The following is a 12,152-nucleotide window of genomic DNA, read 5'->3' as shown; positions in this document are numbered from 1 at the left end:
CACTGTGGGCAACAAAGAGCCCATTAATTCTTCTAATGGTGTATTTAACCACCCTGTCACTTGTAAAATGCCATCCCATAGAATAGAACCATAGAACATTACAGCACAGAAACAGGCCTTTTGCTTAGTTTTTCTGCTTAGTCCCACTGACCTGCACCTGGCCCATATCCCTCCATACACCTCTCATCCATGTACCTGTCCAAGATTTTCTTAAATGTTAAAAGTGAGCCCGCATTTACCACTTCATCTGGCAGCTCATTCCGCACTCCCACCACTCTCTGTGAAGAAGCCCCCCGCCAATGTTCCCTTTAAACTTTTCCCGCTTCACCCTTAACCCATGCCCTCTGGTTTTTTACTTCTCTAGCCTCAGTGGAAAAAGCCTGCTTGCATTCACTCTATCTATACCCATCATAATTTTATATACCTATATCAAGTCTCCCCTCATTCTTGTTCACTCCAGGGAATAAAGTCCTAACCTATTCAACCTTTCTCTGTAACTCAGTTTCTCAACATCCTTGTAAATCTTCTCTGCACTCTTTCAACCTTATTAATATCATTCCTGTAATTAGGTGACCAAAACTGCACACAATACTCCAAATACAGCTTCACCAACGCCTTATACAACCTCACTATAACATTCCAACTCTTATACTCAATAAACACGAGGAAATCTGCAGATGCTGGAAATTCAAACAACACACACAAAATGCTAGTGGAACACAGCAGGCCAGGCAGCATTTTGTGTGTGTTGTTGTTGTTATACTCAATACTTTGATTTATAAAGGCCAATGTACCAAAAGCTCTCTTTAATACCCTATCTACTTGTGACACCACTTTTAGGGAATTTTGTATCTGTATTCCCAGATCCCTCTGTTCTACTGCAGTCCTTGGAGCCCTACCATTTACCTTGTACGTTCTACCTTGGTTTTTCAAAATGCAATACCTCACACTTGTCTGTATTAAACTCCCATCTGCCATTCTTCAGCCCATTTTTCCAGCTGGTCCAGATCCCTCTGCAAGCTTTGAAAACTTTCCTCACTGTCCACTACACCTCCAGTCTTTGTATTATCATCCAGATCATTGATAGAGATGATAAATAACAATGGACTCAGCACCGATCCCTGTGGCACACCACTAGTCACAGGCCTCCACTCAGAGAAGCAATCCTCTACTACCACTCTCTGACTTCTCCCATTGAGCCAATGTCTAATCCAATTTACTACCTCACCATGTATACCTAGCGACTGAATCTTCCTAACTAACCTCCCATATGGGACCTTGTCAAAGGCCTTACTGAAGTCCACGTAGACAACATCCACTGCCTTCCCTTCATCCACTTTCCTTGTAACCTCCTCGAAAAATTCTAATAGATTTGTTTAGCATGACCTACCACACACACAAAACTATGTCCGCTTCTCTCAATTCTTCTGTTGCACTTACTCTCAGAATGAGGCTTTTCATTCAAACTAATGCGATGTCATCCTCCTTCAAAGAAAGGGGTTTTCCTTCTTCCACACTCAATGCTGCCCTCGCCTGCATCTCTAACATTTTCCCTCACATACCACCCACTAGCCTCTGCGTCCAGCACATAATTCTTTGTAACTTCCACCATCAAGCACATCTCCCCTTTCCCCCTCCCACCCAATTTTCTGTTTTCTGCAGGGATCACTCCCTGTGGAACTCCTTTGTCTGCTCGGTCCTCCTTCGACTATCCCCACAAATGGATCAAGTGCCACATCTGCCCCTATATCTCCTCCCTCACTACCATTCAGGGCTTCAAACAATCCTTGCAGGTGAGGTGGCAATTCACCTGTGAGTCTGTTGGGGTCATCTGCTGTACCTGGTGCTCCCGGTGTGACCTCCTGTACATTGGTGAGACCCGACACAGATTGCTTCACTGAGCACCCACCAGAAAAAGTGGGATTTCTCAGTGGCCATATATTTCAATTCTACTTCCCATTCCCATTCCAACATGTCAGTCCATGGATACCTCTACTGTCACAATGAGGCCACACTCAGGTTGGAGGAGCAACTCCTTGTATTCTGTCTGGGTACCCTCCAACCTGATGATATGAACATAGATTTTTTTGAATATCGGTAATTCCTTCACCCCTCCCAACCATTCCCCATTCCTGTCCCCCCCCCCCCCCCCACACCACTTCCTTCCCTGCCCATCATCTCCCTCTGGTGCTCTTCCACCTCCTCCAGACCTTTTTCTCCTTCTCCAATCATCTTCCCAGCTCTTCACCTCCTTCCCCTCTCCCAGTTTCACCTATTACTTACTTCCCCTCCTCCAATTTATTGCTCTGACTGACTTTCCCATCTTTTTTCCAATCCTGATGAAGGGTCTCGGCCCGAAACGTTGACTGTTTATTCTTTTCCATAGATGCTACCTGGCCTGCTGAGTCCCTCTAGCATTTTGTGTGTGTTCCCCCGAGTAGAGTTAGAAATGAGCCAGCAAAGGGTGGCCAGCCCTTGTGTATTCCTGTATAATGTCTGCTGTTTTCTTTGTTTACAATACAGTCAGCACAGAGCAGCAAGTACAAAACAAGCATGTGCCGAGACCTGAGGCAGCGGGGAGGCTGTCCTCGAGGAGCAAGCTGTACTTTTGCGCATTCCCAAGATGAACTCGAAAAGTAAGTGCTGTGCAGGCTCACTGCAGACATTCGTATTTCATGTCACCTGACTCTGCACGGTCCTGATGGGAAACTTGAACCTCCCTTTTTAGAGAAGTGGCTTATTTTATCAGTGTAAGTGAGCACAAATTATCACTCACTTGTTTGATTTAACAGCCAGTGTCCTGCTTTTTACCCTTCCCTCATGGTCTTGCTTTGTACCACGCCCCATGTTGTGCCATTGATCGTGCCCCTGTTTTATCCCTGCATTTAGTCTCTTGCTAGCCCCAGTTTGTAGGTGCTTCCATATCCTAAGTGAACACATGAGCTTTCTGCTGTACTGTGGAACCATAACCTACAGTACCTCAACTGAATGTTCTGCAGCAATGGTATTGAGAAATAAGAGCCTTGTGTTCTCAGGATGGGGATGGCAATGTCCATTACGAGAGGGCACTGCTTTAAGGTGTGAAAGAGAGAGAGAACATTTAAAGGCGATGTGTGAAACAAGATTTCTCTCCTCTCACGAAGAGTGGAAGATGCCTAAAACATGCTGCCATGGGTGGTGGTGTCTGCACAGGGTCTACATCCCTCAATTCCCTGTCAGACCAAATAGCTGTTATATCTGCTTCTACCACCTTTCCTGTAGTACCACGGTCTTGTAGCTTGTTAAGCAGCCTCATGTGTGGCACCTTGTCAAAAGCCTTCTGAAAATCCAAGTACACAACATCAAAACTATGTTTCCCATAGTTTTCTACCAAGGCAAGTAAAACTGTAACTAGGGCAGCCCACCCCAGATCCAATGGCATAGACCTTTGCTCAAAAACTAGCATTTCCTTTCAGGAAGCCTGGCTTTTATCAATAATAACAGTACAAGAGACTTGGGAGATAGATTTTCCAGTTCCCATGTTGGGCGAGTGCTCCCCTGGCACATTCAGCAAGCTCATTGCTGTCAGATACATAACTGCTGAACAGAAGTGCAAGAACAAAGTCATTTCTGAGGCAGGAGCCAGAGAGGGTCAAAGGTCAGGGCAAAATGTTGTACCTGGGGAGGGTCACAGGTCAGGCCAGAATGTTGTACTTGGTGAGGGTCACAGGTCAGGGCAGGATCTGTACCTGGGGAGGGTCACAGGTCAGGGTAGGATCTGTACCTGGGGAGGGTCACAGGTCAGGGTAGGATCTGTACCTGGTGAGGGTCGCAGGTCAGGGCAGGATCTGTACCTGGGGAGGGTCACAGGTCAGGGCCAGAGCCAGGAAAGGGCACAGTCATGGCTGGAACATGTATATGGGTTAGGGTGCAGGTCAGGACAAGAGCCTGTACTCGGGGAGGGGCACAGGACAGGGCATTTTCTTGCCATTTTCGTGCAGGCATTCTCAAGAAATAAAGGAATATAGAAGAATTTATGAAAAATTCAGTATAAGCAAAGATTGAGAAGCATCCAATGTGCAAAAGACAAATTGTGCACATAAAAAATAACAGTTGTAAAAAAATGCTTGAGAGTGAGATTGAAGGTTGAGTTTTGTTGAGTTGTTTTGAGTGAAGTTATCCACGCTAGTTCAGGAGTCCGATGATTGTTGGATAGTCACTTTTGCTGAACCTGGTGGTGTGGACCCTAAGGCTTCTGTACCTCTTGCCCAAGTGTAGGAGAAGAAGGGAGCATGGCCTGGATGGTGGGAGTCCTTGATGATGGATGCTGCTTTCTTCTGGCAGGGTTCCATGTAAATGTGCTCAATGGTGGGGTGGGCTTTGCTCTGTGATGAGCTTGGGCAGCTTGCCAGTTCAGTGGAAGGTCAGACTAGTGCCTTAGTGCTGTCAGTTCTCATAGTGCTCCTAATGAAGTCACTGCTCGTAGCTTCCAACAGGAACATGTTATTTCACTGAAGAGCGATCTAATTGCTGTAGTCTGTTGCCACATCACCTGTGGACCACATTCCTTAGTGATCGATTCCAACACAAATAAAGTTTGGCAACTTGAGTTGTCTGTATTCCTGCCATTTTCATCACACACCTTCCTGGGATTGAATACCCTGCCTCTAAACTCCTATCTTTGTCTACCACGCACGATGAGCTTTTCAACACGAAGCCTTGTCAGTGTAGTCGGCAACTCTCCCTTGTCTGGCTGGATGGCTCTTAACTTCAAGTGAATCAAGTGTTTACATTGTAAAACATCTAAAATGTAGCAAAGCAAAAGATGTGGCTTAACACTAGATTAACAATCATTTCCTCACATTGCACAGCCAAGATTATTTAAGCTGTAACGTGAAGTTTTCAGGGACACTAAATTTCCAGTCCCCAACAATAAGAACCAGGTACTTCAGCACTCCTCAGACCAGCTGTGACACTGGCTGACCTGTTTGATCTCTTGGTGATGTCTCTCCCTTCCAGATTTCGCATGAGGAACAAGCGGTTAGCAGCCGGGCGGCCTCTCAGCCAATCCCTCACCCAGCTCAGCAAGGTGGGAGGGGTGATGTCAGTCACATCCAACAGCTTGTCTGATGAGGGCTCCTTGGAAGCCGGCACGAAGCCCGTGTCCATTCAAAATGGCATGGTAGTCACGAGCAACAGCATTGCACAGCTGATATCCCGTGGGACGGACTGCACCTATGACATTGCAGTGAAGCCGGGCAAGATGGGCGACATGAGTATGAGTGCTCCGGGATCGGTGTCAGGATCTCCACCAGACTCGTAAGAAAACTCTTTATCCTCACAGTAAGGTGCATTTAACATCAGCCCGATAAAAGCCCAAGAGCTGTCAGCTTCCCTAGTCACCTGGTGGGTGGGAATCTCCTCAACTGCTCTGAGAGTCAGTTCCCAATAGCCTGCTGCACAAGACCACTTTGCCTGGAGGCCCCTTTCCTCAGTGGATCACCCATTGCCTGCTCTCTCTGCAGGAGTTTCATAGCTTTCAGCAGGTTACTGGGACATTCACTCGCAGTGCTAGGGTGTTTGAAGCACTGAGCACTGAGAAGCTTGTATTTTTAGGATCTGTTTCATGTCTTCCATTAGTCCAAATATAAACAGCCTTCAGAGTGCAGTTGAAGTATTGCCATTCTCACAATGGCAATGTGGGAAATCCCAACAAGCCAGTTTGTGTTCCACAAACATACCAGGTGTTTTCAGTGTTGTTTGAGGTTTAAATACTCAATGTTGCAAGCTCATCTTGAGTTTTGTGATGGTTATGGTATTAGATAGAATCTATGACAAGCAGAGATGTATCCCATCCAACCGGTCTCTGCTGAATGTTCCATCTGTCTCACCACATTCTAATCATCTGCTCCCAATCACTCTCATGCCCCTGTTTTTGTTCAGCCTCCATTTAAATACTTGAATCCTATCTGCCTAGCATGTTCCAATGCTGTGACAAGAATGCTCTCAGATAACCCATCTGAATAACATGAATTATGAACCTGCACACTTAATTCAAAAACAGGATGGATATATAAAACAAATAGAATATAGAAGTATTCAGGGGGTCCAACAGCATATATATCTAGAGAAATAAATAAACATTAACTTTCAGTTCTATACCATTTCTTCAGAACCTGAGCCCTTTAACTAAAGAAACAAACCAGGGAAAAGTCTGTTGGGTTCATCAGCCTGATGATTGAAATGAGCATAAACAGTATCTAAGTGAGGAAAACCACTTGAAACATTCCACCTACAAAGTGCACTGTAGTTGCAGACCACTTCAACAACACCTTTCTCTGCCAGCAAGCAGAACATGAGCAGCATGTGTGGGGGGATGGGCATGATTTTTAGAAGCTGGTTCACAACCACACCCCAATTGGTAGGAAATGCTGGCTTTGTCAGAAGTGCCCACATTCCAAACAATGAAAAATAAAGCAACCTCCCCCTCCAACCTACTTCCCCATTCCGTTAGATCCTTGCTGTGCTATTCTCTATCCAAACACCTGTCTTGCTTCCACTTCGTGTGCCTAACAAAAATCCACTATCATTTTTAAGTAACTCTAGAGCTTCAACAGCTCTTTTCAGAAATAGGGTTCCAGGTTATCAGTGCACCTTCTGCCAAAAGAAAAAGGAAGTGCTTCCAGGTACCATGTCTCAATGAAGGTGCTGCCTTTGTTGGAATATTAAAACATGACAGCTCTTGATTTGCAACCAGAGGAAGGAGTTTCTCTCTTTATCCACCCTGTCAGCCTAAGGAGGCAGGCCTTAAAAATGGCAAATGAAATTGGTTAGTATCGATGAGGTGGGCTGAAGGTGGCCTGTTCTTGTGATGTGCAGTTTTAAGATTCTGGGTTGGTGGTGACCAAAGGTGAAATCCTACCATAGTAAATTATTAGGTAAATGTCATTGATCAGCAAGTATCATTTCTGAGAGTACTGCTGCTATGTATATAAATCAATGCACAGGGAAAGCTTCACCTGCAGCTTTTCATGGCAGTGGGTCCCTAAGTATTAGAAGAGTGTGGGTGTCCTGATCAATATTTATTTATCAACCAGCAGCATCTGGTGGTGTTCTCCTTCCTGTGGGCTATGTTTCCTACATTACAACAACTCTATGTCAGAAACATCAACAACCTCTCCTCTCAGATGCTGCTTGTCCTGCAGATTGTTGCTCCCTGCAAGACATGCTGAATGTCAACGTTCCACCATCTGCCAGATCCTGATGCCAAAGTTGCACGAGGAAACGGGATCCATTGATCAGTCATGTGTGTATTTGGCTTCTGCTTCTTTGCTTGAGGAAATGGATGGGCAACTCCTGTTCTTGTTCTTCCTCTTTTCTGGTATGTGAAGCTCCCCACGTTGCTTCAAGCTAATCCTCTCCTTCCCTGTATCTCAGCAGGATTGAGTTGCCACAGAAGAGCTCCCTTGGTGCGGTGCCAATCAGTGCCCTCTCCGTGCCTCCACGAATAAGTGCCGAGATGCCACCCATGCCAGTCTCCAAGCAGATCCAGATGGTACCACGGGGATCACAAATGTACACCCCTAGCCAGCAGCCTGACGTGTATTACCAGGACCCACGGAGCTCAGCTGCTTCCTATGAGCCACCGCAGTATCCGCCAAGTAAGCAGATTATTTGTGAACAGTTGGGTTGCATGAGGCTCATGCCACAAGACACAGAAGTGGTAGCAGGTAGAGCTGAGAACGACCATTAGAGGGCAGCAGGAGGAAGCAAGCTGACCATTTGTTAGGAGAGTGCAGCAAATCGAGTACTGCTTTGCCTCTAGTTGACTGCAGGCATAGCGACAATTTAGAGTGCCTCATTGCTATGTGATTTGCCTGCTGCACTCTCCCTCAGAAACATGACACTCTAAATTACTGCTATACCTCTAGTCAAACTACTTCAACTATCCTAGTGTATTGATGAAAGGCAGAGTGATTAAAAATGATCAAGGATGCTGCTACCAAAATCAGTGGATTCAGGGGACATGGTCAATCTCAAAGTAAAAGAAAGAAATCAAAGTGTAGTGTATTGTCATACGCACAAGTACATCAGTGCATGGGTGCAGTGGAAAACTACTTACCATATAACAATTACAGCACAGAAACAGGCCATCTTGGCTCTTCCTGTCCATGCTGAGCGCTCACTCTCACCTAGTCCCACTGACCCGCACTCAGCCCATAACCCTCCATTCCTTTCCTGTCCACATACCTATCCAATTATTTTACTTTAAATGACAATACCGAACCTGCCCCTACCACTTCTACTGGAAGCTCGTTCCACACAGCTACCACTCTCTGTAAAGAAATTCCCCCTCGTGTTACCCTTAAACTTTTGCCCCCTAACTCTGAACTCATGTCCTCTTGTTTGAATCTCCCCTACTCTCAATGGAAAAAGCCTATCCACGTCAACTCTATCTATCCCCCTCGTAATTTTAAATACCCCTATCAAGTCCTCCCTCAACCTTCTACGCTCCAAAGAATAAAGACCTAACTTATTCAACTTGTTCAGTCTTACAGTAGCATTATAGGCACAGAGCATTTGAGCCACAGCATTCACAAGAATGGAATGAATTAAACATAAACTATCCAAAAGAACAACACAATTAGAACATTAAAAAGTCCATTGCAGGGCAAAGTGATTATAGTGTTCCTATATTGAGCTAGAGATTAAGGATCTACATGTCGGTTCAAGAACCAACTGATTGAAGGGAAGTACCTGTTCTTGAATCTGGTGGTATGGGACCTGAAGCTTCTGTACCTCCTTCCTGATGATAGCTATGATCTTTGATGATAGATGCTGCTTTCTGGAATCAGCATCAGTGATAATTTGGCCTGAGTCCACCTCTCTCTGCAGTTTCTTGCATTTCTGTCAATCTGGCAGTGAAAGATAACTGGATTAATGTTGTGGGAACTGACAGTGGAGTGGTATTAGTTGAAGGCCTTGTTTGCCCCATTACTTTGTTGATCCCTTCTTACTTTCTTCTTTTATAGTGTGTGGCCACCAGGTGGGGCATCAACTTATCATTCTGAACAGACTTGAGAGAGGAAGTGGTCAGGGAGTCCCTCCCTTTGAGTAGCTAGTTTATTCTGATAGAGTTGCTTCCAATCATGGCTAAGCCAAGTAGCCCCTCATACCTGTTCTGCCATCCAGTAAGGTCAGACTGATCCTCAATCTGTGCACACTTTTCTGCACTGATACCATATCCCTGGCACACTGTGTCTCTAAATCCATTGATCCTTTGAATATAGTGACAGACCACCACTCCCTGAGATGGTGATATGCTACTCACAGGATAAAGCAATTTTTTCTCACCTCTGCTTTCAGTGGTTGACCTCTTATTTTGGAATAACCCTTCTGGACATTCCAGTCAGGGAGTACATCATCCTGACATTTATTCTGTCAAGCCCAGTAAGTATTTTGTACAGCAAAATCACCACTTAGTCTTCTAAATAGCCTCTGACTGTTTAATCTCTTTCCATACAACAATTCCCCACCCCTGCTGCACTCCCTCTATCACAAGTATATACTTCTAAGGTCGAGAGACCAGTTGTGCACAGTATTTCAAGTGTAGTCCCACCAGAGAATTGTGTGCTTGAGGCATCTTGCTATAAAGGCCATCCATTGCCTTCCTATTATTTGCTCTACCTACAGGTTAACATCCACCTCACATGACTCAAAGCTCACCTCTCAGTCAGTGGGTCTGGGTTATAATTCTCCAACACTATTGCACGTCAATGTAGAAAAGTGGACATTTAGAATTACTGTCCTTGGAGATGGAAACAAGTCCTTGAGTGTTCTTTTGGGGTAGATGTAGGTTTTTCCTAAATACGTATGTTCTCACGATATGCTTCCAGCTTACAGCACATATCCACTTACAAAAAAAACTCTGGTAATCCACATGCTCAGACCTCTGGAGTGGGATTAGCAAACCTTCTCGGCATTTGGATGTTACTCTCATTAGATGTTAATCTATTACAGTACCTTTCTGAGTGAATTGTTAAGTTTAAAGGGAGCACAGGACCCTGGTAAGTTGAAAGATAAGTTGAGAACTAATAGACAGAAGGAAACACGAAAACAAAGGCCCAGTTTAGGAACTGGATCCTAGTGAGAGGGAAGGAGTGTGAAATTGGGTCTAGAGCAGGCGTGGGCAAACTACGGCCCGCGGGCCATATGCGGCCCGTTACGCTTTTTAATCCGGCCCGCAGAACTTGATGAAATTATATTAATAAACCTTGTTAATGTTTTTTCCCCGCAATTCTGGCGTTTTCCCAATAGATGACGCACTCTATATACATTGACCTTTGTTGAGGTGCAGCGTATTACTCCACATTTGCGCTTTACTCTTTGTTCGGCTCGACCTATTTGTGTGAACAGGCGTTCAGCGTCATGAACATCAACAAAGCCAGCCACAGATCCAAGTCAACTGACCAACACCTCAGATCCATCCTGAGAATCTCCACAACAAAACTAAATCCAGACTTTGATTCGCTGGCTAAAAAGGGAGACCAACAACACTGTTCCCACTGAAATTAAAAATAAGTTTCTTCGTTGTGTTATGTAAAAAATGCATTTGAAAATATTTTTTTCAATAAGCCTTACATGTTACATGTCATTTCTGTTAAGTGATGGACATGAGTAGTGCGCAGGTGCACATACGTTCTCAAAATAAAAAATGCGCTCCAGATCAAATAACGCGCTCCACATACTGGCGCGCTGTCACTGTTCTGTCCTTGTGCTGGTCGTTGTTGAGTTTTGGCACAGGGGACAATTGAATAAGAAGGAGCAGGACAAGTAGACCTGCATCTCCTACCGTTTTTGAAATAAAGACAGTCAGGAGGAGAGTGATGATGATTATATCTTGAAGGATAACAGTATTTTCAGTGCTTTAAAATAATAACTGTTACTATTAAAAAATGCTGTATTTTATTCATTTAATTTTCAGTGTTTTAAAAGTCATTTCAATAAATAGCTAAATACCATGGGACCAAAGACAGATATTTTGTTGTAATGCGTTTGTTCATTTTCAATTGAAATTAAAGCACATGTTTTCTACATATCCCATGATATTTTATTTTCTCTTATGAGGTGTATTACCAAAACACTCCGTCCATCTGCTCCTGGTCCGGCCCCCCTGTCAAATTTTAGAACCCTTTGTGGCCCACAAGTCAAAAAGTTTGCTCACCCCAGGTCTAGAGAGTCAAGAAACATTATTCAGTGAATCAGATGCCAAACCATTGGGATTTCCAAATGGTTGGATACTGGATTATGGGTGTTGCCCTACATTTAAACCGCCTGAATCTTCCTGTTAGATTACAGCTCGAATTGGAGGCTATTGAAACGTACAAGACCTTTAGGGGAATTGTCAGTGTGATTGAGGCAAGGATGTCTTTTGAATTTTTTTTTAAGGGAGAGGTGGATAGATTCTTGATAACCAAGAGTCTGAAAGGCTATGGTGGGTAGTCAATAATGTGAAGTTGATGTCACATCCAGAATAACCACAGTATTAAATAATAGATGTGGTTCAAGAGCCTAAATCCTTCTAACTCACATGTTTGTATCTTGATTGTTTTTGACAGCACCCTTGTGTGATGCAACTGTTTCTAAATGTGATATTTTGTTCTTGTTTCCTCAGACCTCTACTACCCTCATCACTCCTCTGGATCTGTGGCACCCTACCTACCGCATTATAGACGGGCTGGCAATGTTCCAGAACCCCCTCTGCCTCCTTCCAGTGTTCAGTACCAGGACCATTACCCATCCTACATTCAGGAGAGGATGGGAAGCTCTCAGTACTCCAGCCCTCAGCAGTACCCACTGGCACAACCAGTTTCAGGAATTTACCCTCCTCATTATGATGGGCGGCGGATCTACCACCCTCTACAATCTTACCCAAGGGAGGACATTCGAAACAGCCCAATACCAGTTGATGTACCATCTGCAGTGACTAACTGCATTGCCGAGCCAAGGGAATGCTACGCTCCTGAAAGCTACTATACCATGAGCTCCCACCCCACCCAGATCAGGCCTGCATACAGGGTAGGTCCCACTGCTATCACTTAGACTGCTACCACCTGTGCTCTGTGCAATCTTCTTGGAATTTCTGCTGGTATCAGTCCGTTCCGTGTTATCAG

The 12,152-nt window shown here is 44.7% G+C and overlaps 1 protein-coding gene across 4 annotated transcripts in view; it reads left to right on the top strand.

The window, feature by feature from the left end:
* Nucleotides 1–12,152, top strand: part of LOC132402211 (roquin-1-like) — a 132,846-nt gene that overhangs the window by 94,436 nt on the left and 26,258 nt on the right. For 3 of the 4 annotated variants that reach the window (XM_059984950.1, XM_059984952.1, XM_059984951.1), the window contains 4 exons: nucleotides 2,524–2,636; nucleotides 4,999–5,298; nucleotides 7,417–7,640; nucleotides 11,654–12,057. In XM_059984950.1, coding sequence (XP_059840933.1) covers nucleotides 2,524–2,636; nucleotides 4,999–5,298; nucleotides 7,417–7,640; nucleotides 11,654–12,057 — 1,041 coding nt within the window. The remainder of the gene's footprint in view (nucleotides 1–2,523; nucleotides 2,637–4,998; nucleotides 5,299–7,416; nucleotides 7,641–11,653; nucleotides 12,058–12,152) is intronic. The other variant, XM_059984953.1, reaches the window with a different exon arrangement.

This window comes from Hypanus sabinus, chromosome 11 (assembly GCF_030144855.1).
Source record: "Hypanus sabinus isolate sHypSab1 chromosome 11, sHypSab1.hap1, whole genome shotgun sequence".
Lineage (NCBI taxonomy): Eukaryota > Metazoa > Chordata > Chondrichthyes > Myliobatiformes > Dasyatidae > Hypanus > Hypanus sabinus.
Note: the sequence above shows the minus strand (reverse complement) of the source record. Positions and strands in the feature narration are given on the sequence as shown.